Here is a 26,259-nt window from a genome sequence, read left to right as displayed (position 1 = left end):
GGGCGGCGCTGGTCTGGGAGCTGCTGGGGGCGTCCGTGCTGCTGATCGCGGTGCGCTGGCTGGTGCGGCGGCTGGATAAGTGGCCGCAGGGCCTGGGCCGGAGCGGGCCTTCAGCCCCGCCACCCGGCGCGGCCGCGAACTCGGCCCTGGACCCAGGTGAGGCCCGTCCGCCGGTGGCCCGCGCCCCTCCCCATCTCTTGCCCGGCCCAGGTTCCTTTCTCTCTCCTGGCCTGGGTCCCCTTCCGTCGCCCTGTCTGGGTTTCTTTTACTTCTGGCCCTGGGTCCCTTCCCCTCACCAGGCCCGCGTCCGCTCCGCTCGCCCGGGTGCCTATCACTCCTGTTCCTGGGTCCCCTCCCCTCGCCCGGCTCGGGTCCCTTTCACTTCCCGGCCCAGGTCCCCTCCCCTCACCAGGCCCGCGTCCCCTCCCCTCGCCAGGCCCTCGGTCCCCTCCCCTCACCCGGCCCGGGTCCCTTTCACTCCCCGGCCCTGGGTCCCCTCCCTTCGCATGGCCTGGTCCCTTCCCCTCACCAGGCCTGGGCCCTTTTCGCTTCTTGGCTTTGGGTCCCCACCCCTCCCGGGGCCTCAGCTCTCTCCTGTTTGCAGGCCTGATGTGGTGTTTTGGAAAAGACCTGGAATAAAACCCTGGCGTCTTCACATACAAGTGACAGGAAAGCTGGGAGCTCTGGGCCCCTGTCTCCGGGCAGTTGTCCGTTGGGTCCCTCATTTGACCGAGCGCTTCTCCAGGGTCCTGGAGTCTGTGGGCATCTCCTTGCGGTGCTTGCGCTGCGGTGGGGGGCCTGCAGGTGTTAGCTCCTTCACATTGAGCTCCCCCTCTTGCCAGAAAAATCAGGCTGCTTTTTGGAGAAACGGTGAGAGTTCCTTAAGTGTTCTGATGGGCGGATGACGTTTCATTAGCAGAAAGTAAAGTTAATGAGCCCATCTTGGGATGACCGACAGGGTCCCCACGGATGGCCGCTCTCTGGTGTCCTGGCCCTGCAGCTGAGGACGGGGGCCCCAGGAAGGCCCACCTTGAGAGCACACAGGTGGAGGGTGGAGGCCGGCTGGACTGTAGGCCTGCTCACACCAGGCCCCGCTTTCCCTCCGTCCTTGGGTTGCTTCCCTCTCTTCATCTCGTTGAGACAGTTTTAGCCGGATTCTTGAGAAAATAGCACGTCGATTCGTCCAGTTACACTGCCAGCCCTCTGCCACGTAGCTGCAGGACACCAAGACTGCACACCGCCCAGGTGCTAAAGCTAAATGACGTGGGCGGCCAGCAGTGTGCTGGGCGGTGAGGTTAGGGTTTGGGGTGCCCTTTTTTTTTTTTCTGAGATTACTTATTTGTTTTTGAGAGAGAGAGGCACTTGCATTCTCCCACAAGCAGGGGAGGGGCAGAGAGAGAGGGAGAGAGAAAATCCCAAGCAGGCTCTGCACTGATAGTGCAGGGCTTGATTCCACCAACCTGGACTGTCTTTTATTATTAAAATTTTCTTTTTTAAGTTTTAGGTTTTTATTTTGAAGTCATTTTTTAATGTTCGTTTATTTTTGAGAGACAGAGACAGCATGAGCAGGGGCGGGTCAGAGAGAGGGAGACATGGAATCTGAAGACAGGCTCCAGGCTCTGAGCCAGCTATCAGCACAGAGCCCGACAAGGGGCTCGAACCCACTGACCGTGAGATTATGACCCGAGCCGAAGCCGGGCGTTCAACAGACTGAGCCACCCAGGTGTCCCTGAAGTCATTTTTTTTTTAATGTTTTCTTATTTTTGAGAGTGAGACAGAGAGAGGAACACGCAGAATCTGAATGGGGCTCCAGGCTCTTTGCTGTCGGCACAGAGCCCGACATGGAGCTTGAACCCACAGACTGCGAGATCATGACCTGAGCCGAAGCCAGATGCTCAACTGACTGAGCCACCCAGGCGTCCCTGAAGTCATTTTTTAGACTTGTAAAAAGTTAAAAACTATTATGAAGCAAACATGTACTTGTGAAAAGATGCTCAACATAGCCAGCCAGTAGTGAAATACAAATTAAACCTACAGTGAGATATTGCACTTATTAAATTGACTAAAAAAAAAATGGCCAGGACGCGAGCTACTGGGGGACACGCGGAGGAGCCGGGTCTCGCGTTTACTGCTGGTGGAGCTGCTACAGGGGCGGCCACTCTGAAATCAGTCTGGCGCTTCCTCAAGAATGTAACTGTGCCCGGTAGTTTTGGGCATTTATCCTAGAGACATGAAAACTTAGTTTTACACAAAAACCCATATGTGAATGCCTGTAACTACTTGTAATTGTAGTTTCCAAGAACTGGAAACAGCCCAGACGTTTCTCAGGGGGTAAAAGGATGGTAGACGTGGGCGTTCCCGCCGAGGGCCGCTCCTCAGCGGTGAGAAGGAAGGAGGTGGCGGTGCGGCTCAGGAGCCATGTGCTGCCGGACAAAGCCCGTCTGAGACGGTTTTGAGGGTATGATCCCGTTTATAATAACGTCCTTGAGAGATGACAGCGGAAGAGAACAAGTCCGTGACTGCCAGGGCTTGGGGACGGGCGGCGGGGGGCTCTGGGACGTCTTTGTCGTGGGGACGGTTGAGTGAGCGATTATGAGTTTACCCCCGGGATGGGCGGCCGTGGAAGTACACACGGAGAAGAGCAGAGTCGTGCGGCCGCTGCCGAGGCGTAGCCAGTGTGGTGGCCTGATCTCGGGGCGGCGCTGCGACGTGTAAGATGTCACCAGTGAGGGAGGAGGCCAGGTGATGGGGCCCCGGGAACTTCCCATACTGTTGTCTTGTGTTTACCGTTTTTTTTCTTCAAAATAAAAAGTTAAACCTATACCACTCACGTAGTCCCCTGATGTTAGTAGCTTACATAATCCCTCTAAGTAGGACAGGCTGGGGGTGTTCATCATTCGTCTTGCGGACCTGACTGGGTTTCCTGTAGTGTCATCTTTGTCCCTCTGTCAGTCAGAGTTCGGCGAGACTTTGCATTCCAGCCCATGGGTCGGCAGACCACATCTTGCAGGCCAAATCCGGCCCCACCGGGTTTTTCAGAGTCTGGAGGGATCTCTAGCTGTTCTTGCATGTCAGGGAGACCTTGTGGTCCTTCGTGGACGTTTGCTCCTCCCGTTTCTAGCCTCCTTGCTTGGAACTCCCTTCTGCCAGTGAGGAACCGGACTCCTTAGCCACAGGGTATCCAGTAGTTTGCTGAGCCCCGGAGCAGGTGCAAGGCAGCCTCAGGGTCGCTGACCTGTAGGGTGCAGCCAATCACTGGTCCTCCCCCACGGCTGTGCTTCTCTTGTCTCCTTTGTGTTCCCCCTGAAGGTCCTCCCCCATCTTTTTGTTTATTTCTTTCTTTTTTAGTATGTGAGTCACAAATACGTTTCTTTTTTTTCCTTTAATGTTTATTCATTTTTGAGAGACATAGAGAGACAGAGCACAAGCAGGGAGGGGTAAAGAGAGAGGGAGACACAGAATCCGAAGCAGCTCCAGACTCTGAGCTGTCAGCACAGAGCCAGACGCGGGGCTCGAACTCACAAGCCATGAGATCATGACCTGAGTTTAAGTCAAATGCTTAACCAATCGAACCACCCAGGCCCCCCCTCCCCCGCAAACAAGTTTCTAAAAGTCAGAATATAAGAGTAATGTTCTGAGATGTTTTTCCCCGTGTGCTGGCCCTCTGTCCATTTTCCATACTCCACCCTCAACGGGTAACTGAGCTCATGAGTTTCTGCTTTATTCTTTATTTTGTACATGTGAGCAGATACTTGTATATTTTACAGTGTGTATTAAGCAGTGTATTAAAGCAGCGATTTTGTTTTCATTCAGTTTGGCTTTCTAGCATATTATGTGTACTACAAATTAATAAACCCCTATAACCTAATCACTAAAACTGACAGTGGTGGATAATTTATCCGTTCAAGCCCAGCAGCACAGACTTTATGTGTATTATTTTATCTCACTCTTATTGTAGCCTGAGAGGTGGAGCTGTTATTATATCCATTTTATAGATGAGGAAACTGAGGCTTAGAGTTTACATAACATTGGTGGTATGATGTGATGTAATTGTTCTGTGTTGGGCTGGCTTGGTTGCAAGGACAAAACCCCTTCCAAACCCAGATTAGAAAGGCAGCTTTGGGGCGAAGACACAGGAACAGTATGAAAATGGGGCCTTTATGGAGTGGGCGTGGCTCCTCTTTAGTCGTGCATCTGCCCCACTTGTCCCAGCCCCTTGCACGTACCTTTCACCTCAGTTTCCATCACTGGGCCACCTTTGGTGTGCTTTTTTTTTTTTTTAATAGATAACAGTTCTTGGTTTTTATTTAATGAACAGTCAACACAGGATGGTTCAAGGCATTTTCTTTTATTTTTTAATTTTTTAATGTTTTATTTATTTTTGAGAGAGAGAGAGAGAAAGAGAGGGTGAGCAGGGGAAGGTTAGAGAGAGAGGGAGACACAGAATTCTAAGACACACTCCAGGCTCTGGGCTGTCAGCACAGAGCCCGACGGGTGACCCACCAACCAAACCATGAGATCATGACCTGAGCCTGAAGTCAGGGGCTCAGCTCAACCAACTTAGCTACTCCAGGCGCCCCCCCTTTGTTGCTCTTATATGGAGGTATGTGGGGAATCTGCTTGGGTACCCCCCCCTAGGTGGAGTCCTGTGGTCATTAGGCCCTCCCCTTCAAGATTTGGGGGTGGTGCGGTACATTCATCATTTAGAAAGCCAGTATCCCCTTTGCAAATAAGTAATGGCCAGTTTTGAAATTTTGGAGTTGGGTGGGGAAAGGTGGCATTAAAAGTTTTTTTTAAAACTTTTAATGTTTAGAAACAGAATCTGAAGCGGGCTCTAGGCTCTGAGCTGTCAGCACAGAGCCCAAAGTGGGACTCAAACCCTTGAGTCGTGAGATCATGACCTGAGCCGAAGTCAGAGGCTCAACCAACTGAGCCACCCAGGTGCCCTGGCATTAAAAGTCTTTAAAAAAGAAATCCACAGAAAAGATAGGGTAATACAAGAACTCCTTGCTTGTAGCCATCATGCAGCTACAACAGGTGTTAATATTTTCGTGGATATTGTTTTATCTGTCACTGCCTCCCTCCTTTGCTCTCCTGCTGGAGTAATTTATTTTTTAAATTTATTTTTAATTTTTATTGATTTATGTTGAGAGAGAGACAGCAGGTGCACAAGCAGGGGAGGGGCAGAGAGGGTGAGACAGAATCCCAGGCAGGCTCCACACCATCAGAGCTCGATGTGGGGCTTGAACTCAACTGAGCTGAGATCAAGAGCTGGACACTTAACCGACTGTACTCCCAGGGGTCCCCCTACTAGAGGGTTTTAAAGTCAGTCCTGGATGTCCCGTCATTTCATCTATAAACACCTCTTATGACCCTCTCCTCCTTGGTGTCATTGACGTGTCAGTGTGTGCACTTCTTTCTCCTCCTCCTCCAGGAGTTTCTCTCAATTGTCACTCAGATTCACCTTAGGCTCACTGCCTTTGGGTGTGTACCTTGTTCTTCCGGGTTTATTACTGGTAGTAGAGCCACCCACCATCTATGTGCTTATGACTCCCACATCAGTATTTCCCACTCTGTTAAGATGTCTCTGATGCTCGGTGCTAAGTCTCCGTCTCTTTTAGCGCCAGTACTCTCTGCCTCCGGTGAAGTCACTCCGAGGCATCTGGACCGGAAATATGAGTCATCCTAGACCGACTGCAGGGCTGTAGGCCCCTCCCCATGGCATCTAATCCATCCGTCCTCTAGACCTCCAGCCCTCTTATAGCAACTCTAGTCTGTGCCCCAGTATTTCTTCCTTCTCCCCAGTTCTTGCTGACCACGCTTAAACCTGTGATCTGTGGCTCTACCTGCTGTTTCTGCAGAGGTGTTGATTGGAGATCATGCTCCGGTTCAGGCGCACTTGCTGAGTGGCTGTGTGACGCAGGCAGATTGCTCAGTGTCTCTGTGATCCAGGTTCTTTAGCTATGAAGGGGGGTGAACAGTGTGATACCTGCCACACAGGAGTCCTGCCGGCCAAGTACTTTGGGCAGTGCCCTTACACCAGAGCCAGGCACATGGAAAGCCCCAGAACATTTAACATTAGCTACTTAGTATTAGCAGAGTGACTGACTGCCAAGCTGTCTGGGTGGCTCCTCTGGTTAAATCTTTGCAGAATTTCCCTTCACTTATGGAATAAAGTACAAAGGCGTCTGGAGGCTAGATCTCTAGAGTTGGACTTTTGACGGATATTATTCAAGTGCCTTCCTTGGGTTTGTTCCAAATTACACTCTAAGTGGCAACAAATGATGTGCCTGTTCCCCCAGTGTGAAAGTTAGTGTGATTGTGTCACACAACAGTCCCAGCTTCTAAGATTCCTACCCAGACAAGCCACAGATTGCTTGTCTTAGTTTGGTTAGATTTTGATCAGTTTGGAAACAGTTTTAGAAAGCTCTCATAGAGGGTTCACAGACTACCAAAACTATGGACAAACATTGGCTTGAAATGAAACAAGCCAGAGTTTTTGACACTTGTGTTTGTTGTTTTGTTGCTCATGAGAAAACAATGTACTTCTCTGCGTCAAATGAATTCTTGTCTTGGGCCTAGGTGAGATGACCATGGACGCCATCTTGGCTCGATTGAAACTCCTGAATCCAGATGACCTTAGAGAAGAAATCGTGAAAGCCGGATTGAAATGTGGACCCATTACATCAACCACAAGGTTCATTTTTGAGAAAAAATTGGCTCAGGCTCTGCTCGAGCACGGAAGAGCGCCGCCTTCACATCCTCCTTGCTGTGACGCGCCGGGAGCCACAGCCGGAAGCCAGGACGCGCAGAGAAATCTGAAGTCGGCCCTAGGGAGCCGCCCCGAGCAGGTGGGCTTGGCTGAGGACGGCGACTTCGGTTACAGCGTGGGCCTGAACCCTCCCGAGGAGGACGCCGGGCCGCCTCGGCCCTGCCCTCCGCTCCTCGGTGCCGCCGCCGGGGCCAGCGGCCACCCAGCCGCGGTGGCCGCCCCTGCAGGGCCGCCTCTCTACTACGGGGTGTGCCCGGCCTACGAGGACCCCCCGGCCAGAAACGGTAATGTGGGGGTGCCTGGCGGGGGCAGATGGACAGCAGGGGGAGGCGCCTTTCACAATCACAAACTACAGAGAAGCATTTAATCACTAGTTGCATCACCTCAGATGAACCGTCGTCAACATTATATGTAGAATTTTGCTGAATTATTTGTAAAGCTGCGTGTGAATTTTTAAAAAGAAAATTGGATTCTGTGAGACACGCTTCACTTGCGAGTAGTTTTTGGCTGGTGACCATTTGTTGATTAATCTTCTCTCTTTTTTTACTCAACATAACCACACCTTTTTTGTTAATGTAAATGGCTAATGCGGCTATAAATAATTTTCCACATCAATGAATTCCAATTTTAATTTTTTAAATTTATTTATTTATTTATTTTTTACGTCAGATGGGTAATGTGCCGGCGTCGTAACAAGGTTTAAGGGTGGCACATGTCACACAACGGCGTGAACACCCAATCATCACACTTATGAACTACAAAAGGATCTATGAATTCCAATTTTAAAGAAGATTAGGTAGCATTGGAAAGAATTAATGAAAGCCTGATGTTGATGAGAATGTCAGAAATCCAGACTATCACTGTTGTGATATTACTCGTGGTGGTACCCAAAATAGGAGATTAGACATATCATGTACCTTGAGTAGAATGGAATGTTTATTTTGAGAGAGAGAGAGAGAGAGAGAGAGAGAGAGAGCGAGAGAGCGCGAGAGAGCATGTGTGCGTTGGGGGGGGCAGAGAGCAGGGACAGAGGGTTAGGTTCTGCCTACAGACTGATGTGGGGTAGAACTCACAAACTGCAAGTTTATGACCTGAGCCAAAGTCAGAAGTTTAACTGAGCCATCCAAGTACCCCAGTAATTATTTTCTAAATATTTATTTTACTTTGAGAGAAAGAGTGTGCACACGAGCAGGGGAGGGACAGAGAGAGAGGGTGAGAGAGAATCCATGCTGTCAGTATAGAACCTGACTTAGGGCTCCGACTCACAAACCAGGAGATCATGACCTGATCCAAAATCAAGAGTTAGATACTTAACTGACTGGGTACCCGGGGTGCCCCTCAAACATAAGAATTTTTTAAAGAAGATTTAGTGACACTAGAAATGGTTATGATGCAATTTATATTTATTTTTTATTTTTATTATTAAAGTTGCTTTTTGTAAAAAAAATCGTATATAAAGTACATATACTATATATATTAGTATGAAAGTAAAGGCAAAATTCTTTCCTACTCCCCACCCAAATTTTACTCACTACAATTAACCGCTTTATAGCTGCGTTGGTGCCTCATTCCTAATCTTCCTGTTTTATATGTGTGTGCATGTGTGTGTGTGTATGTTCAAGTTTTTATTTTTAATTTAAGTTTAATGTAGATTTATATATAAATGTACCTTATTTTCATAAAAATGATAAGTAAAGTGTTGGGTCGAAAGGTATACATCTTTAGGGGCCTCTGGGTGACTCAGTCAAGCGTCTGGCTTCAGCTCAAGTCATGATCTCATGGTTGTGGGTTCGAGCCCCACATCGGGCTCTGTGCTGACAGCTCAGAGCCTGGAGCTGCTTCAGATTCTGTGTCTCCCTCTCTTCTCTGACCCTCCTCACACTGTCTCTCTGTCTCTCAAAAATAAACTTAAAAACATTAAAAAAATTTTTTAAAGGTTTACACTTTTAGTTTTTATTATTATTACTGTGTGTGTGTGAGGTGGGGGGAGGGAGAGCAGGGGAGGGGCAGAGACTAAGGGAGAGAATCCCAAACAGGCTCTGTGCTGACAGCCCGTTGTGGGACTCAAACTCATGAACTGTGAAATCATGACCTGAGCCAAAATCAGGAGTCAGATGCTTAACCAACTGAGCCACCCAGGTGCCCCAAAAGGTGTGCATTTTTAAAACTTTGAAAGCCATTGCCCTACAAAAGGTGTTAGCACTCACTGTGTTTGAGGGAGAAACTTTTCCAGCCTCTCTGCGGTACTGAACTCAAGGTTTGGTATCTGTAGAAAGACAAGTCTTACTTCCGTTCTGTCAGCCTTACTGCATGTTATTGAACTTTCCTTTTTTCTTTTGAATAAGGGAAACCTCTGCCTTGTAAGTCACTTTTTTAAAAACATGGTTTTAGTTTATTATTAATTGTATGACTCTTTTGGTCATATCTACTAACCATTTTTATTGGGCAATGGACATTACTATTCTTTTGTTATATTAACTTGTTTTCTCCCTATTAAAAAAATATTTTTTCCTCCCTATTTGTCATTTGTATTTTATGTATTTTTGAGTCTCAAACTTGATTGTGATAGTCACCTACAGAACTTTGATATTTTTATGTAATAGGAACTTTTCCTTCATGTATTCTGGGTTTCTTGGCACACTTAGGCATTTACCCCCCAACTTATGTTTAAAATTCTCTTATATTCTTTGCTAACATAGTCATAATTTTAACTTGCTTTTTTGTTATTATTTTTATTTAGAATGTTAATCCAGGAGTTTTAGTTTTTAGTATGAAATCCTTAGATCCAATAAAGTTGCACATGTGTATAAAATATCCATGTCCATGTATATGATCAGTCCTCTTGTGTTTTGACTCGCTAAGGCCCTTTTTCTTCACGAATGTCTTCAGCTCAGGTCATGATCTCATGGCTCGTGAGGTCAAGCTCCGTACCGGGCCCTGTGCTGACAGCGCAGAGCCCCCTCCAGACCCTCTATCTCCCTCTCTCTGCGCCGCCCCTGTGCATGTGCGGGCGTCTCTGTCTCTGAAAAAGAGGTTAACATTTTTAAAGAATGCCTTTCAAGATTAAAAACCTGAAATACTGGGGTGCCTGCCTGGCTCAGTTGGAGGGGCTTGCGACTCTTGATCTTGGGGTCGTCAGTTCAGGCCCCACGTTAAATGTAGAGATTACTTAAAATCTTTAAGAAACAAGTCTGAAATACTAAGAGAAATCAGACAGTGGGTAACAGCTGTTTATTATGAAAGTCAGGGCCTTCAGGTGCACACTCAGTGGCGCTGCATCCGCTTACTCCTCTGTGATTTCTCTGTCGCTTTTCCTACACAGAAAGGATTCTTGTTTATGAAGATAAAAAGGAAGCACTGCAAGCTGTCAGAATGATCAAAGGATCTCGATTTAAAGCTTTTTCAAGTAGAGAAGATGCGGAGAAATTTGCCAGAGGAATTTGTGATTATTTTCCTTCTCCGAGCAAAGCCTCTTCAGCGCTTTCTCCCGTGAGAACAGCACCCCTCCTGAGCACGGGCGGGTTGAGAGGTGAGTTCTGCGGCAGTGCGCTTGCTGGCACTGCTGTCATTCTCACCCTGGTTGGGTTTTGTGCCCTCTTTCCTGACATGTTGTAACTGGTTTTCTCCTCCTTTGCGAGAAGTCCAGTTTGCTAGGAAGTAGAGCGCTGATTCCCAGGCCGTGGAGTAGCTGGAGGAAGGTGGGGTCAGTCACCTGGTCTGAGAAGGACCAGGGACCCTGAGGGTGGAGGCTGTGGGGCACGAGTGGGCCCTGAACCTGACAGAGTCACTGTTGGCCCTTCTGCTCCCTCTGTGGCCCTCTCTCCCTGCTGCCCGTGGGCCCCTGGGGCTTTTTTAGGCGCAGAGCCCTGTCTCCTTCCCGCCTGAAGCCACCCACGCTTCTAGGACGGCGGCGCTTGCTTGGGCCCGGACACTTCTGCGCAGCGGAGCGGCCCCCGGAGCCCTGGTGCTCGGAGTCCGGCCGGTGGGGCCTTTCCGGGCGGTTTCGTGCGGGCCCCCAGCAGCCTGGCTCCCCCAGTCCCGAGCCCACAGCTGTCCTGCGTCCCGGGCTGCTGGGGCTCCCGGGCAAGACACCCTCTTCTTGCAACATACGGCCTTTGGTCAATGCTGCGCCAGCCCGGTTTCCTCTGCTTCCACAGGTGCTTCGTCGATGGAACCGCAGTGATTTCGAACACTTACAGGTTCCCCTCTGCTGGTTGTGAAAATACTCAAGAGAGTGTTTTCACACATTCCCAGGTGTTGTAATTAAACAACAACAAACACTCTTGCTCGTCGCTGACGGGCGTGCTCCGTGCACGTGGAGGTCCCTCAGGCGGCCTCCTCGGCTGCAGGCGCTCTGGCCTCCCGCGCCTGGACTCCTGCTGGGGGGCACATTGCGCCCCACTCCGCCGTGGCTAGTCCACGCCTTGTGCTGTTCATGCTGATTCGTTCCTTCTCGTTACTCCCGAGTAGGTGATAAACTGTGTGGCGGTGATTTCTGTGCCCTCAACGTAGCACATAATGGGTGATGAGCAAACGTTTGTGAAGTTACATGTTCATAAATTCTGTCTCTTCATGATAGATGGTTTGTACTCATCTGAGTCAGAAACTGTAAACAAAGAGCGAGCCAACAGTTACAAAACCCCCCGTACTCAAGACCTCACTGCCAAACTTCGAAAGGCTGTGGAGAAGGGAGAGGAAGACACCTTTTCTGATCTCACCTGGAGTAACCCCCGGTATCTGATTGGCTCCGGGGACAATCCCACCATCGTGCAGGTAGGCCTGCTGCCAGCCCCGCTCGAGTCAGAAGGCTGCGCCCATCAGTGGAGATGGAGCCAACATCTGCAGTCTTCTTTCAGGAAGGATGTCGGTACAACGTTATGCATGTTGCTGCCAAGGAGAATCAGGCTTCCATCTGCCAGCTGACCCTAGAGACTCTGGAGAACCCCGAGTTTATGCGGCTCATGTACCCGGATGACGACCAGAACATGCTGCAGCAGCGTATCTGCTACATTGTCGACCTGTACCTAAACACGCCTGACAAAGCGGTGAGTGTGCCCTGGGAGAGGTCAGGGCCAGCCTGGCCACAGGTGCGGTGTTCCCTGGGCACATCCCTCCCCCGCCCGCATCCCCGTGCACATGGAGGTGGGTCAGGAGATGCACGTTCATTGCACTCTACTGCCTTTAAAGGGGGACGGGATCCATTCACACACAGGAGATCTGCCCCTCCAGGCAGGGTGCACGTGGGTCTCACCTGTGACCAGAGCTGCCGCAAGGACACGTCCCTCCGGGCCTTTGTCCAGGGAGGCCTGAGTTGGGCTTTGCTGGGAGGCGGAGCTAATGCCAAAATCTATGTGTATTTCTTCTGTGTGTATCTTTTCTTTTTTTTCCACTTAATATAAGGAATCTTACCTGTGGAGTTAAAAATCTCAAAGGGTTGGTTTTTAATGGTATGTAAGGCTTATGTAAGAATTGTTAAACAGGAGAATTTCACACAGTTCTATAAGTCAGAACCCAGTGATAGCTTAGAGCCAAGACTCGTGAGCCCCGAGCAAGCCTGGGAGTTGGGGAAGTTGTGGTTGGCAGGAGAGGGCATACAGAAGCGTGTTGGAGGGGCCTGTCTCACTGTTTCATGAAACAAATGGAATGAGACTCATCCAGCTCTACAGTTGCAGAGCAAGGGTAACTTTTAAATTAACAAGAGAGAAAAGGGGGAGTGAAGACACATTTGGCTAATCTGGCGCAATTCTATGAGGAGGTATGGGAGAAAGCAGTGATTATACGGAAGCATTAGTGATTGTAAAAGAAGACAGACGAGCACAGAGTTTTGTGCATTAGACTCAATAGGGAAGGATTCCTGACTTAATTAGTATAATCAGGAAGTGCGACTTGAAAGACAAAACAGAAGTATGTGCCCTACAGAAAATATAGTATTTACAGAAATTGTGCCTATGCATGTCCACAGGGAGCATTTAATACATTCTTGAAATTACATGTTACAGGCCATCTTTGAGCATAACTCACTAAGAGTAGAATCAAAGTGCTGGACGGCAGTAGAGGCTCAGCAGAGCCCAGCGCTGGTGAGATGCACCAGAGCCCGCTCCCGGCAGGAGAAGAGGGTCTGGCAGGATGTGGGGGGAGGCAGGGGTCAAGTTTGCAGAGCTTGGGGCAGGTTAGAGATGGGTGTGTGGTGGTGCGACGGGGGGGTGGCCAGAAGGTGCTGAGTGGCAACACCCCTGCTGCGCGGCGACCAGCATCCTCCTACCCCTGTGGGCCGAGCAGGGAGGTCAGACTGCAGTGCTCTCGGGCCACAGAGCCAGTGCCCCTGGGACAGCATGAGTCCAGAAAGTCCTAACGTGGAGAATGCATTAGAGCAGATCTAGGAAAGGCAAGCCTGTTTTGGTAACTGAAGCTGTACGGGAGCACAAGTCCTTTCGTGCGTCCTGTGTCACCGTGGCCACAGACACGAGTAGAGCGGGGTGGCTGGCCCTCGGCTGAGGCCGCTTGCCACCCCGGACGGACGAGAGGCAGGGTGTGTCATCACCGCTGCGGGCAGACACCCAGACCTCTCCAGGTGCATGTGGGAAGGTGTGTGGGGTGGCGAGGTGGTCCTGGGGTGCGCAGCAGGGGGCGGGTGCTGCCTGGAGGGCACTGGTTCCCACGGAGTCGCTGGGTCCCCTCTGGGGGAGGCCCTCGAGGAGTCTCAGCCTGCTCGAGAGGCTGAGGGGAGGCCAGCACGTGGAGGGAGGGGACTTGTGAGCTGGGACAGGCCGTCCTTGGTAATCACAGGCGACCTCGGGATTGAGTTCCTGGCCCTGGTTGGTGGGGGTGGGTTCTGTTTTGGGTGTGCTGTGTTTGCGCCCATGGCCGTCCAAGTGCGGATACCTGGACGAGGGGGGCCCCGCAGCTCTTGGGCTCAGGGATGCTGTTTCCAGAAGGCCCGCTGATCTGTAGGCCTCAGCAGAAGGTATCCGGGGAGCACTGAGAAGCGTCCTAAGGTCAGGAGGGGAGAGTCTCATATACTGTGGTATTAGCTGTGACAGAGAGTTGGGTGCAGACCAAGTCCACAGACCTTGTTTTGTTCTGGGTGTTGCGTCCATCTCTGTACCTCACCTTTCGCGCATCGCTCATGTGGCTTTGTCCCGGGGCCTGAGCTCCCCCTGGGCCTGGGTACCTGTAGCTGGGGTGCTGGGCTGGCCTCAAGCCCTGGCTTTGAGTGAGGGTAAGTGCTAACATGCCAGTTATTTCTCAGTTATAAAAACAATGTCTTTTTATAGTCTTTTGTTTTTGAGCGGTTTTGTTTGTGGTGCTAACTATTTTTATCGTGAAGCAGCCTCACGAGACAGAGAAACGAGTGTTCTTCTCTGCTCCTCTCTCAGGGCTATGACACGCCGCTGCATTTTGCTTGTAAGTTTGGGAATGCGGATGTGGTCAGCGTGCTTTCTTCACACCCTTTGATTGTAAAAAACCCAAGGAATAAATACAATAAAACTCCTGAAGATGTAAGTATCTTTTTTTGGTTTTAAATTTATTTATTTGTGATTTTGAGGGAGCATGTGCATGTATGTGCGCAGGTGCGCATGAGTAGGGGAGAGTCAGAGAGTGAGAGAATCCCAAGCGGGTTCCACACTGTCTGCCCAGAGCCCGATGCGGGCCTCCATCTCACAAACTGTGAGATCGTGAGCTGAGCTGAAACCAGGAGTTGGACGCTTAACTGACCACCTAGGTGCCCCTGTAAGTAGCCGTTAAATTGCTGGTACTATATAGTATTAGACATGAAAAAACAAAATTATAGTTTCAGTCAGAGCTGCTGTGAAGTCTAGGTAACTGTGTGAACATGTTTGCTTCATGGGCACATCTTAGAACCTTGATTACTGAGTCACATGCATAACTCCTGGCTTTTTATCAAGCTTCCTCTGTGCATACAGGCCTCAGTTGAACAGGGAACTGGAAAAGAGAGGAGATGATGATGATATTGCTGGTGGTGGTGATGACGGAGGGGGGATGATGGCGATGGAGATGATGATAGTGATGATGACGGTGGTGGTGGTGGTGGTGACGGTGGTGAGGTGGTGGTGGTGGTGACGGTGGTGAGGGTGGTGGTGGTGGTGACGGTGGTGAGGTGGTGGTGGTGGTGACGGTGGTGAGGGTGGTGGTGGTGGTGGTGAGGGTGGTCAGGGTGGTGGTGGTGGTGACGGTGGTGAGGGTGGTGAGGGTGGTGGTGGTGGTGAGGGTGGTGGTGGTGGTGACGGTGGTGAGGGTGGTGAGGTAGTGGTGACGGTGGTGGTGGTGGTCACGGTGGTGAGGGTGGTGAGGTAGTGGTGACGGTGGTGGTGGTGGTGACGGTGGTGAGGGTGGTGAGGTAGTAGTGGTGAGGGTGGTCAGGGTGGTGGTGGTGGTGACGGTGGTGAGGGTGGTGGTGGTAGTGATGAGGGTGGTGGTACTGAAAGTAGCCGACACGTGTTCAGCTCATTATGTGCCAGGTGTTGTCCGAAGCCCCTCCCACATCTTCTCACCTGACCTGTACAAGTCTTGTCATGATTGGGATTTGCAGTTGAGTAAAATGTGCTTTAGAGCAGAGGTGAGATGGGGAGGGAGGTAGACCTGACAGAAGCTGAAAGCTGGGTGATTTCTACCGTGTATCAGAGCTGTTGGTGAGCTGACGTGGGTCAGCCAGCCCTTTGAAATGGAATCTGTAAGGATCTTAATCCGGTAGCAGATGCCACCTGTGTAGTTGCTATAGTTACAAAGATAGTATCCATTTTCTATAGAAAGTAGAATGCACATAAGCAAAAGTAAGATTTATCATTCTGTAACTCAGAAATTACTGTTACTTTTATGTGTGTATGACTCAACTGTGTGCACAGGTATGTATGTTTTTTTCAACATAAGATGGTCTTTGGTAACTGGTATTCTTTTTAAATTAAAAGATATTTTTTTAAGGCTTATTTATTTTTAAGAGACAGAGCACGAGTGGGGCAGGGGCAGAGAGAGAGGGAGACATAGAATAGGAAGCAGGCTCCAGGCTCTGAACTGTCAGCACAGAGCCCAGTGTGGGGCTCGAACCCACAAACTGAGATCATGACCTGAGCTGAAGTTGGACACTTCACTGACTGAGCTACTCAGGTGCCCCAGTAACTGGTATTCTTAAAAGCATTTGCCTTTCCTCCCAATCAATTACACAGTTTAAAAAATAGTTGCACTCCTTATAGGTATAGTTTAGTTTTTTCACAAGCTAGCAGGAGACGGTATTTTTGCGGTTCCTTATTTGAAGGTTATTGTGTTTTTTTATTATTTCTAGCAAAAATGTTCTTGGAACATCCTACGATTCTCTAAGGAAGAGAGGTGATTCCTGGAGTAGCAAGAATAAAACACTATGTTCTGTGCTAAATCAGGAACTCTGTTTTAACCCATCTAAACAAGAGCAACAGACAGGCCCCCAGGCTTTGGAGCCCATAGAGCTAAAAATTATAAGTACCATGTGCCTGTCTTTGCCTGACTGAACATGCCTTTCCTTGCGGAAAACTGGAAAGCGTAGGGTAGCACGAAGAAGGAAAACAAAATTCACCCACAGGGTTTGTTTTTCTGGTCCTGACCCCTGCAGCTTTTATAGAACATTTTGGGAGAAAGATTGTACTGTTCAACATGGGTTTGGGGTTGTGGATTTTATGAAATGTTCACCATTAGGATACTATCCTTGTTTTGTCTTCAAACTTGCTTCTATAAAATTGTTTTAGTGATAAAATGTGACAAATTGAGATTTAAGTGTTCACATACTGTGTCTTTTTAAAACAGGTCATTTGTGAAAGAAGCAAAAATAAGTCTGTGGAGCTGAAGGAGCGGATCCGGGAGTACTTACAGGGTAAGGGGGCCTGGCCCGGCGTCCTGGGCGCGGATCCCCTCTCAGGGGCAGCCTGAACCCCCAGCTCACTGCCCCTTGTCGTCCGGCTGTCCTTCCTCTGAAGCCTGGAGCTCTTCCGAGAGACCCAGGTTGTCTGTCCTTTGTTGCTCTGTCACCCTGTGATTTCTGCTTGTCTCATGTGCAGCAGGACCTCTCTGGTCCCTGCTCCCGGGGAAAGGCCTGTGCCGTGTCAGAGGAGAGAGTGGGAGGGGCCCTTCCTGGAGCACTTGGGCCTGGCAGTCAGTTGGTTTGTCCATGGCTCCCCGTCAGCCCTTTCCTGTGCTGCCCACTGCCGCCAGCCCTGCCGCTCCTGTAGAACTGGGCTGTCCTCGCCTGACCCCTGGGGCAGCCTCCTCCTGCAGCCCCCCCTCCCCCAACCCCGGCCCTGGACCTTAGCATTCTAGGCTGGCAGTTGAATTCCATGAGCCGTTGAGGGCAGCCCTTCCTGATCAGGGCTTCAGGGGCTCTTCTCCGTCTTCCGGGCCAGCCTTCTGTGGTCAGAAGCCTCAGAAGCATGAAGATGGCTGGTTTCAGAAAATGGTTGTTGCTGGTGGCTTCCTCTCGGCTCCTTCCGTGTGTTCCGAAGTGGCGGCACAGGTGCCTCTCCTTGCATCTTCTACTGGAAGTCGGGTGGCCCCGTTCGCTGTCTTTCCTTCTCTCTTAGTTTCTGTTACATCCGTTTAAAGTGAAGGTCAGCAGATGCCTGCCTGGCCCACCACCTCCTTTGTAGATAAAGTTTTATTGGCACCCGACAGCCACGGCGGTCCGTCTGCACATCGTCACACTCCACCATTGTTCCTTCCACATTTCACACGAGTGTCGGGTGACACCAGGTCTGTTCGGAGTTGAGTGTTCAGTGATAGAAGATTGTACTGAAGGGGCGCCTGGGCAGCTCGTCAGTTGCGCATCTGGCTTCAGCTCGGGTCATGATCTCGCAGTTCATGGGTTCGAGCCCTGCGTCGGGCTCTGTGCTGACAGCTAGCTGAGAGCCTGGAGCTGCTTCAGATTCTGTGTCTCCCTCTCTCTCTGACCCTCCCCTGCTCATGCTCTCTCTGTCTCAAAAATAAATTAAAAAAATTTTTTTATTAAAAAAGAAGTTAAAATCTAATTTTCTCTTTTTAACAATTCTTAAGCTCCCTTTATGCTAATGTTGTTACACAGGCCCCGGCTTTTTAGTGCCTGGGGGCGAACGAGTGTCTGAGGCCACCCTTCCTGCCTTCCCCTCATTTTCCCAGCAGAGGAAGAATGAGTGGCTGATTGGGCCTCTGGCGCCAGAGCCTTTGCAGCGTTTTTCTCACTGAGTAGCTGACAAAGCCGGGTGGTGTTCAGGCCTTGGAGACCGCACTGAGGCGGGACCTACCCTAGCAGATGCCGTAGCCCGTGTCTCCTCCTCCCAGGCCACTACTATGTGCCGCTCCTGAGAGCTGAGGACACGTCGTCGCCAGTGATCGGGGAGCTGTGGTCTTCAGACCAGGTGACAGAGACCTCTCACGTCAGCCACAGTGGAGGCGGCCCCAGAGACCCTGTTCTGACCCTGCGAGCCTTTGCAGGGCCCCTAAGCCCATCCAAGGTGAGCTACTGTGGAAGCTTCTAGAACCAGCTCCTGGGCCGTCCCCACCAGACGTGCCAGCTGTTCCAGCTCTTGCTTAGTGTCTGGTCTTGAGACCAGGACTCGTGGAATCCTGGTGAGTTGGTGACAGGGTTTGAGGACACCACTGGAGAAACAAGAGCGTCTTGGCCCTGTTCCGCTGCCGCCAGCCAGAGCGGGTGCGGAGGCGAGCCTGTGCGCGGGAGAGGCGCAGGCCACCTGGGTTGGCCGTCCTCTGCGCCCTGTCACCTGCTGGTCCCATCCTGCCAGTGCCAGCAGGGTTGTCTGGGCGGTCTGCTCACAGATTCCTGGATCTGTATTGGCCCTAGGAAACTGCCCTTTGCAAACTGTAGTTCATACACTGTGTGTCATCTTTTCCTCTTGTTAAAAATAATTTTAGGGGCGCCTGGGTGGCTCAGTCGGTTAAGCGTCCAGCTTCGGCTCAGGTCATGATCTCACTGTTCGTGGGTTCGAGCCCTGCATCGGGCTCTGTGCTGACAGTTAGCTCGGAGCCTGGAGCTTGGAGCCTGTCTTCAGATTCTGTCTCACTCTCTCTGACCCTCCCCTGCTCACGCTGTCTCTCTTTCTCTCTCTCTCTCTCTCTCTCTCTCAAAAATAAATAAAACATTAAAAAATTTAAAAAATAATAATAATTTTAAATGGGTGCCTGGCTGGGTTGGTCAGTGGGCATCTACTGCTTGTTAGCAGCTTAGGTCTTGATGTCAGGGTCGTGAGTTCAAGACCCAGGTTGGGCTCTGTGCTGACAGTGCAGAGCCAGCTTGGGATTCTGTCTCTCTTCCTCTTTTTCTGCTCTTCCCTTGTTTTCTTTCAAAATAAATAAACCTAAAAAAAATTTTTTTTTAAATAAAGGGGGACCTGGCTGGCTTGATGGATGGAGCTTGATCTCGGGGTTGTAAGTTCAAGCCCAACATTGGTAATGTTGAGTGTGGAGGTTACTTAAAAATGAAGTATTTTTTTGTTAGTTTATTTTTGAGAGAGAAAGTGCAAGTGAGGGAGGAGCAGAGAGAAAGGGAGACAGAATCTGAAGCAGGCTCCAGATCCTAAACTGTCAGCATAAAGCCTCATGCAGGGCTCAAACCCACAAACTGCGAGATTGTGGCCTGAGCCGAAGTCAGACGCTTAACAGGCACCCCTGCTTAAAGAAATCAGATTTGAAAACAAACCAGCAAACAAAAACACTTGACATGAGAACCTACCGTCTTAACAGAATGTAAAAAAAGATAATTTTATTTTTTTAAATTTATTTATTTTGAGAGAAAATACTGTGAGCAGGGGAAGCATGGAGAGAGAGGGAGAGACAATCCCAAGCAGGCTCCACACTATCAGTGCAGAGTCCGACATGGTGCTCAAACCCAGGAACTGTGAGATCATGACCTGAGCCAAAATCAAGAGTTGGACACTTAACTGAGCCATCCAGGCACTCCAATAATAATAATAATAATTTTAAATAATTCTGTGCAGTTAGAGAAGTGTCTCCAAAAACAGGTGTTATTAGTTAGGATTCGATTCATTTGTGTAAAATAAGACTCAAGAGTGACCTAAAAACATACGCACTCCTTTCCTCTTGAGTGACAGGGAAGTTCTCGAGGCTGAGTGTGGCATCTGGGCAGTGTCGGCCTCAGGTGCGGCTTTGGCCTCGGGCCCCAGCCACAAGCTCTGACTCTCCCGGCCCAGCCTGGGCGCCTAGAAGGGAGCAGAGCTGCACCCCCATGGAGCCTTGCCAGGGTCCCTTTATGCCACGGTGTGAGTGCGGCCCTGAGGCCTGTCCCGCCTACCAGGCTGGGGGGCGCGTCGGCCCGGGGGTGTGAGGAGGGGACGCTCAGCAGGTTCTGGAACGTGGCGGGTTCTGCACGTTCTGCTGTGACTTGGGTGCACACAGCTCTGTCTGTTTCCTCCTCAGGCAGAGGACTTCCGCAGGCTCTGGAAGACCCCACCTCGAGAGAGAGCGGGCTTCTTTCACAACGTCAGGAAGACCGATCCAGAGAGAGGCATTGAGAGAGTGGGAAGGTACCTGCTGGCACGTGCTGAGCGGCCTTTCCTTCCGGATGCCGCGCGCATCTGCGCTGCGAGCGGCCACCGCTGCCTTCACAGCACCATTCCTGGGGAGCATTCGCTGGGGGCTAAAGCCTTTTCGTTGAGGTGTAATTCCTGCAAACGTCTCCCGTGCTGTGGAGCAGGCGTGCCCGCCCTGGCCCTCGCTCTCCTGGTGGGACTCGGGTGGTGTGTCCAGGTGTCACTGTGTTTTGTATGACGTGTCATACAGCGGGTGTCATCTTGGCAGTAAAGGAGGAAATAAAACACAAGATGTGGTGTGGCTAGAAACCACTAGTAAAAAGTCCCTGAAAAAAAACCATTTTCCCCACAATCAAGATGCTGAATGCACAACATCAATCAAATAAGGCTTTGCTGAGTTCAGAGCCTTTTCCCAAAATACTCGTCTTCCCCCCACCCCCATATATATATATATTACATGCCCAATCTCAGGTTTACATTGAACCCAAAAAGAACTTCCAGATGTTTATGTGTTCTGCTTCTGCCAAAATCAGAGTCGGTGGCGGCGTGAGTGGGGTGGCCGGGCCTCCTTGCCATGACCGAAGCGTGTTTAGTGTAACAGTTCATGAGCGAGACCGCGCTTGGTCCTGGGCTGCTTTAGAAAATGCAAAGTGTTATCTTGGCCCCAAATTTAGGGTAAAATGAAAATCGTAACCAGGATTACAGGTAATACTTGGGCACTTACAGCACAAAGTGGCTGTTTTCTGTGCAGTCACCTCTGTGGGTGTTTTTTCCAACTGGTTTTCTAACTGATGGACCGGCCTTCTTCCTGCAGGGAGCTGGCCCGTGAGCTGGGGTACCCCTGGGCCGAGCACTGGGACTTCCTGGGCTGCTTCGTCGACCTGGCTTCCCAGGAGGGGCTGCAGAAACTAGAAGACTATCTCGCTCCCCAGGAAGCGCGCAACGATGTACAAGACTCGGGAGAAAACGAAGCCAGCCGTTGGGACACCTCCGTGTCTGGTAAGGACGTGCGGGGTCACGGGTCTGGGACTCTGTCCGGCGGCTGTGGCTCCGCTGCTCCTTGCGCGTGCTCGTGGCACTGCCGGTGTCCTCGTGCGTCATGAGAGGTGCCGGCCAGCGTCAGGACCGCGTGTGCCTGCCCTTGACCTTGGATTCCTTCTCCTTTTCCTGCACTTGAGGGCAGGGTGCTGGGTTTGGACGCTGTGGTTTCCATTAGGCTTTTTCCGGGGAGCAGCGTGTCTGTCGTGGAGGCCGAGGAGGTGGCCTCCAACGAGGCTGCTTTGTTGCGGGTCATGGGCACGTGCAGCAGTGCTGCACGATGTCGCAGACCGCTTCCCCCGCGCCTCTGAACAGCTGTCCCTCTCCCTTGCAGGCCGTCAGAAGGGCAGCAATTCCATCTCTGTGAGGGCGTTTCTGGACGAAGATGATGACTTGAGCTTGGAAGAGATTAAAAATCGGCAAAACACAGCTCGAAACAACACCCGGCCCCCACTTGGCACTTTTGGGGACTCAGAGTGTGACATCCTTCCCTTGGGGCAGGAGACCGACCTCATAGAAGCCTCCACCCTGGCCAGTCCCCACAGCAGCAAGAATGGGTTTTGTAGCCCCCTGAGCGGAGCCAAGAGCCTGGGGAGGAGGCGGCCAGAGGCCCCCTGTGGGGAGGAGGCCCTTCTCTCACCGGTCCCAGGCCTGACTGTGGAGTTCGATAAACTGAATTTGCAAGATCTAGGAAGTAACTTTTCTAAGACCTCAAATAGAAATATGAGAACTACAGAGAGGAAGAAGCTGACATCAAGAGCAGCCGCGGTGGAGAGGGACTCGTTAGAGCTTCCCGCTGCCGACGCACTTGGCAGGGAGCAAGGGAGGACAGAGAGGGAGATGGCAGCCGGCATTGCTAAGATACGCCTGGGGCCTGACCCTTCTGGGCACCAGGCGCAGCAGAGCTATGGCTCCCCATCCCCAGAGCCCTCGGGGGTCCCAGCCGCGAAGGAACCCACCCAGAGGCTCTTTCTTTTTGGGTATGGGGGGGTGCGTGGGAGGCCGTGGTGGTGGGCATCAGGCTGTGGGGGTGGACGTGGGAGCCCACGGGAGGCCGTGGAGGTGGATGTGGGAGCACGCAGCGCTGCCTTAATTCTCCTAAACCTTTTTTCTCTGCACAACCTGGTTGGATGTGTGCTTCTGGCTTCTGTGTCTTTGATGAGTTTATAGCTCTTGGGTATGGGGGTGGTGCATGGGAGGCATGTGACCCTCCAAGTTGGTGGGAGACGTGCTCTCCCTTCCAGCCCAGCCTGCCGTCTTGCTGTGCTGGGGAGGCTGCACCCGAACTCTGTGCGCTTTAGGAAGAAAGACCATCTGGGGGAGTCTCAGCCTTCTGACTGGTGACCTTTGAAGGTAGAAATGGTCAGAATGGCATTTCCGGTGGGCCGGCATGTCCTCTCGGCCACCGCCACCTTTGTCCCCCACAGCCCTCACCGCAGCTCTGACGGCCGACCCCCGAGTAGCAGCAACAGACCAGCTGTCCACACTTCTGTGCTGCTGCTCTGCGCCTGCTCACAGCCCTTGAGTTCAGAACGTCGTGGTGTTGAACGTCTTGTGTTTCTAATCATGGGTATTTCTGCTTTCTCTTTCCTTTTTTTCTGCCTGCCAGAGAGGAGCCATCCAAACTGGATCGGGATGTGTTGGCAGCTCTGGAGGGTACGGATGTGGACCCACAGCGGTACCCAGCCGTCCACAGGTGGAAGAGCGCCGTCCTGTGCTTCTCCCCCTCGGACAGACAGAGGTCAGTGGGCCTGCAGCGTCCCGTCTCTTACATGGGGGCTGCTGGTGGCCAGCTTCCAGACGGTCTGGTTCTGAGTCATGTGTGCTGGCGTGTGGCTGCCTGCACAGACGAGGGCTCTGCAGTTGTGGGGGAAGGGGACCGGGTGCTGTTGACAAGGTCGGGGTAGAGGATGGAGGCAGCCGGGCTCCTGCTCAGGGCCACACAGGACTCCTGTGGAAGAGCGCGTGTGCCATGAACCCACAGAGCTCATCGGGCTGGGGTGCGGGCCCACTGCGCCGTCTGTGCTGACAGACCTTTCTTGGTTTCCTCAGTTGGCCGAGCCCCGCGCTGAAAGGGAGGCTGGAGTGTCGGCAGCCGGAGCTTGGCAGCCCAGGGAGGAGCCCTGGGAGGCCCGGCCCCGCATCCCCCTCCCCGGGCCTGGGCAGCCCTGGGCGCTATAGCCCCGCAGGCGGGGGCCGCCTCCGCAGGATGGCGTACCCGGCCCAGCTCACGGCCTTGTAGGGGCAGCTCTGAGCTGCTGGCGTCTTTTATGTGTTTGTAAAGAAAGAAGGGTAATGTGTTTATTGCAAAAATTCTACCAAAAAAATATATTCTGATTAATTTATTAGTTCTCATTTTGAGAGTTAAAAGAATTTTAGAAAATGCAACTTGTTTGTATAAAACTTGTTCTCTGGTGTTCGGGAGAACTTGACGATAGCAGACTTGGATACAGGTTTTCTGAGAATTGGCAGTTGTACTCGACGCAGGCTTGCGGTCCCGGTGGACGGCAGGTCACGTGTGCCGGAGTTGGGGTGGCCAGGCGGGCGGTGGCGCCCCTCCCGTGGCGCTCTCACTTCGGCTCTGTTCTTAGAACAGATGAATTTTGTGCCATCTTCCTTTTCTGGGAAGGAGTCTTGGACTTTCTAGTTCATGATTGAATATCTTTGTTTTGCCAGTAGATCTCAGCAGGGTAGGCCAGTTGATATGGGTGGATGTCTGGGAGTACATGAACCTTGAGTACGTCTTAGACTTGCAGCCACATTTCTGTTTGGGTCATTCCAAACATTAAACTGGCGACCGGAGGAAAACACTAGCTTTTCTCCAGGAGTAAACCCCTCTAGTCGACAGGGATCCTAAGAATTGTCTCCAGCCCTGGACAGACCAGCAGCCCTCAGAGACCTGCACCTGCAGTTACTTTGTTTACTCGCCAGGGTGATGTGAATAAAATAATCTTTAAGTTGTTCTCCGGTTTTCAAATGTGTATTTTCAGATTTGTTTCCTTTGGGTTTCCTTTGTAAAATTGTTCTGTTTTAGTACAGAAACTAGAGGTGCGTCTCTGAATCCTGGTCAGTTACCATAGTGCGTTCATGTCAGCTTCCCTTGGCCGTGACCTCCTGGGGTGGGGGTCTGCCTGCAGCATGGGAGCCACTTTAGCACCACTGCCATGATTGACACCTGACCTGTGACCTCCCCCGGTGTGTGCTGCTGGTGCTCTGTGAGCGTGTCCAGTGTTCCATCCAAAACGCAAAGCTCTCCCGATTTTTCCCATATTCAGTGCCTTTGGTAAATTATTTTTTATTTTCCTGAAACTTGCTTTTTGAGAATATACAGTGATACTAAGTAGGTGTGAGGGTTTTTTTTTTCCCTATGAAAACTCTGATTTGGAACTTGGGTTTAAAATAAAAGTTTATTTCTTTCATGTGTTGAGACAGGTCAAGAATATTGGAATCAAGATTTAGATTTAAAAATTTTAAAGGTTGTTACATAGAGTGTCTTCACTAGTGTGACAATCTAGCTAAAACACAGAAAAATATATTGTATTCTAACAGCCAGTGGCATTTATAAAAGACATCTTTGTTCTCAAAAGAAATTAGAATACAGATAGCATATTCACCGTGGCAGTCTGTTTTCTATAATATCTTACTGTATTGTCCTCTATGTTGTAAATATCCAGATGGAAATTAAAAGTGTTTCTGTCCTAATTTTGCAGACTGTGGTTCTTGTTTTCTGAAGTTCTAGGTTGTCTTTGAGTGTTCCTCCATTTGTTTATAGAAGGTGGCCCTGCGCCCAATGAATGTATTATCATGTGTCTTAAAGTGACTTTGCATTGTTTTTTAAACTACTTAATGAAATTATTACTAAAACCACATGGTAATTATTCTAAGCTTTCAGAAAGACTGCTCTCACCGGTGTCTGGGAAAAGTACGGTTAGTAAAATCTTAAGCAGTGTTGTGATGAAACAGTACATTAATCTGATAGTGGTGAATTTGCTGTTTTTTGGACCCTTTCATTCCTAATATGGTTGTGAAAAACTTAGAGTTGAGCTAGCACAGATTTCATAGTCGCCCTTGGAAATGGGAAACCTGTCTTGTGACATTAACAAGCGGCATGTAATTTCTTCAGTTCAGAGGAGGCGATGGCTGACGCACGAGGGACACGGAAGTCCCCCTGTCGTTGCCTGGGGGAAAGCCGGAGCCAGGCTGTTCTAGAGCGAGTGCCCACCCCACAAGCAAGGGCTGGTTTGCGTCCCTCTTGGGAGTTTCCCAGGAGAAACGTGTAACTGGCCCCTGTGCAGGGGGCGGAGAGAAGGCAAGAAAGGGGCCGGCCGCTGCAGGTTTCACAAGCAAAAGAACTTCTGCATGGGGCCCGTCTTGGGCAGGAAGACGGATGGCTCCCCGCACCCACTCACCCGATCTCCCGAGTCTGTGTAGGAAACTCGGCTCTTGTCACGCAGACTGCGCAGGCGGCCTCAGCCCCTCGTCACCTTCTCAAGGCTCTGAGCAGGGAAGGTGAGCCGAGTCCACATCTAAGGAGGGGAGAGGGGAAGAGCCTCCGGGTGCCCGGGGCCAGCGCACAGGTCAGCTGGCAGGCAGGGCTTTCTGAAGACCTTCCCCAGCAGCAGGGAGCACAGTCAGACCCTCCTGGGGCATCTGGGGGCACTCCCAGCAACACTCAGCCTTCAGGGGTGTGCAGGTAGCGCAGTGATGGGGCGTGGCTCCGGGGGCCACCGCTCGTGCTCGGACCCTGTGTCCTCGGCTGGGTGCGCTCGGACGTGTGCTTTTCTCACACCAGCGCGTTGTGCTTGCGCACGGAACCGGCTTCCGTACCTGCCTTGATGGTCGCGGAAGGATTTTGGACGAAGCAGCACACCAGCTCGGAAGCACCTGCTGTTCCTTCCGCACGTGCGCTCCGGTTCCCCCGGGCTAGGT

General features: G+C 51.1%; 1 protein-coding gene and 1 non-coding gene across 2 annotated transcripts; one reads left to right on the top strand and one right to left on the bottom strand.

The window, feature by feature from the left end:
* Positions 1-2: 2 nt before the first annotated feature.
* ANKLE2 (ankyrin repeat and LEM domain containing 2) lies at positions 3-25,032 on the top strand (the record flags this gene model as incomplete). Its single annotated transcript, XM_029921644.1, has 13 exons — positions 3-156; positions 6,583-7,056; positions 10,095-10,301; positions 11,352-11,545; positions 11,629-11,817; positions 14,149-14,271; positions 16,565-16,631; positions 18,068-18,240; positions 20,180-20,286; positions 21,107-21,291; positions 21,665-22,310; positions 22,940-23,071; positions 23,383-25,032. Coding segments are annotated over 13 exons (2,841 nt in total), but the record flags the coding sequence as incomplete, so codon positions are not given.
* On the bottom strand, positions 7,436-7,539 carry LOC115278587. The gene has a single exon (XR_003902991.1). It is a non-coding gene; the product is annotated as a small nucleolar RNA U13 (small nucleolar RNA).
* Positions 25,033-26,259: the final 1,227 nt, after the last annotated feature.

This window comes from Suricata suricatta, chromosome 14 (genome assembly GCF_006229205.1).
Source record: "Suricata suricatta isolate VVHF042 chromosome 14, meerkat_22Aug2017_6uvM2_HiC, whole genome shotgun sequence".
NCBI lineage: Eukaryota > Metazoa > Chordata > Mammalia > Carnivora > Herpestidae > Suricata > Suricata suricatta.
This window is presented reverse-complemented; position numbering and strand designations above follow the sequence as displayed.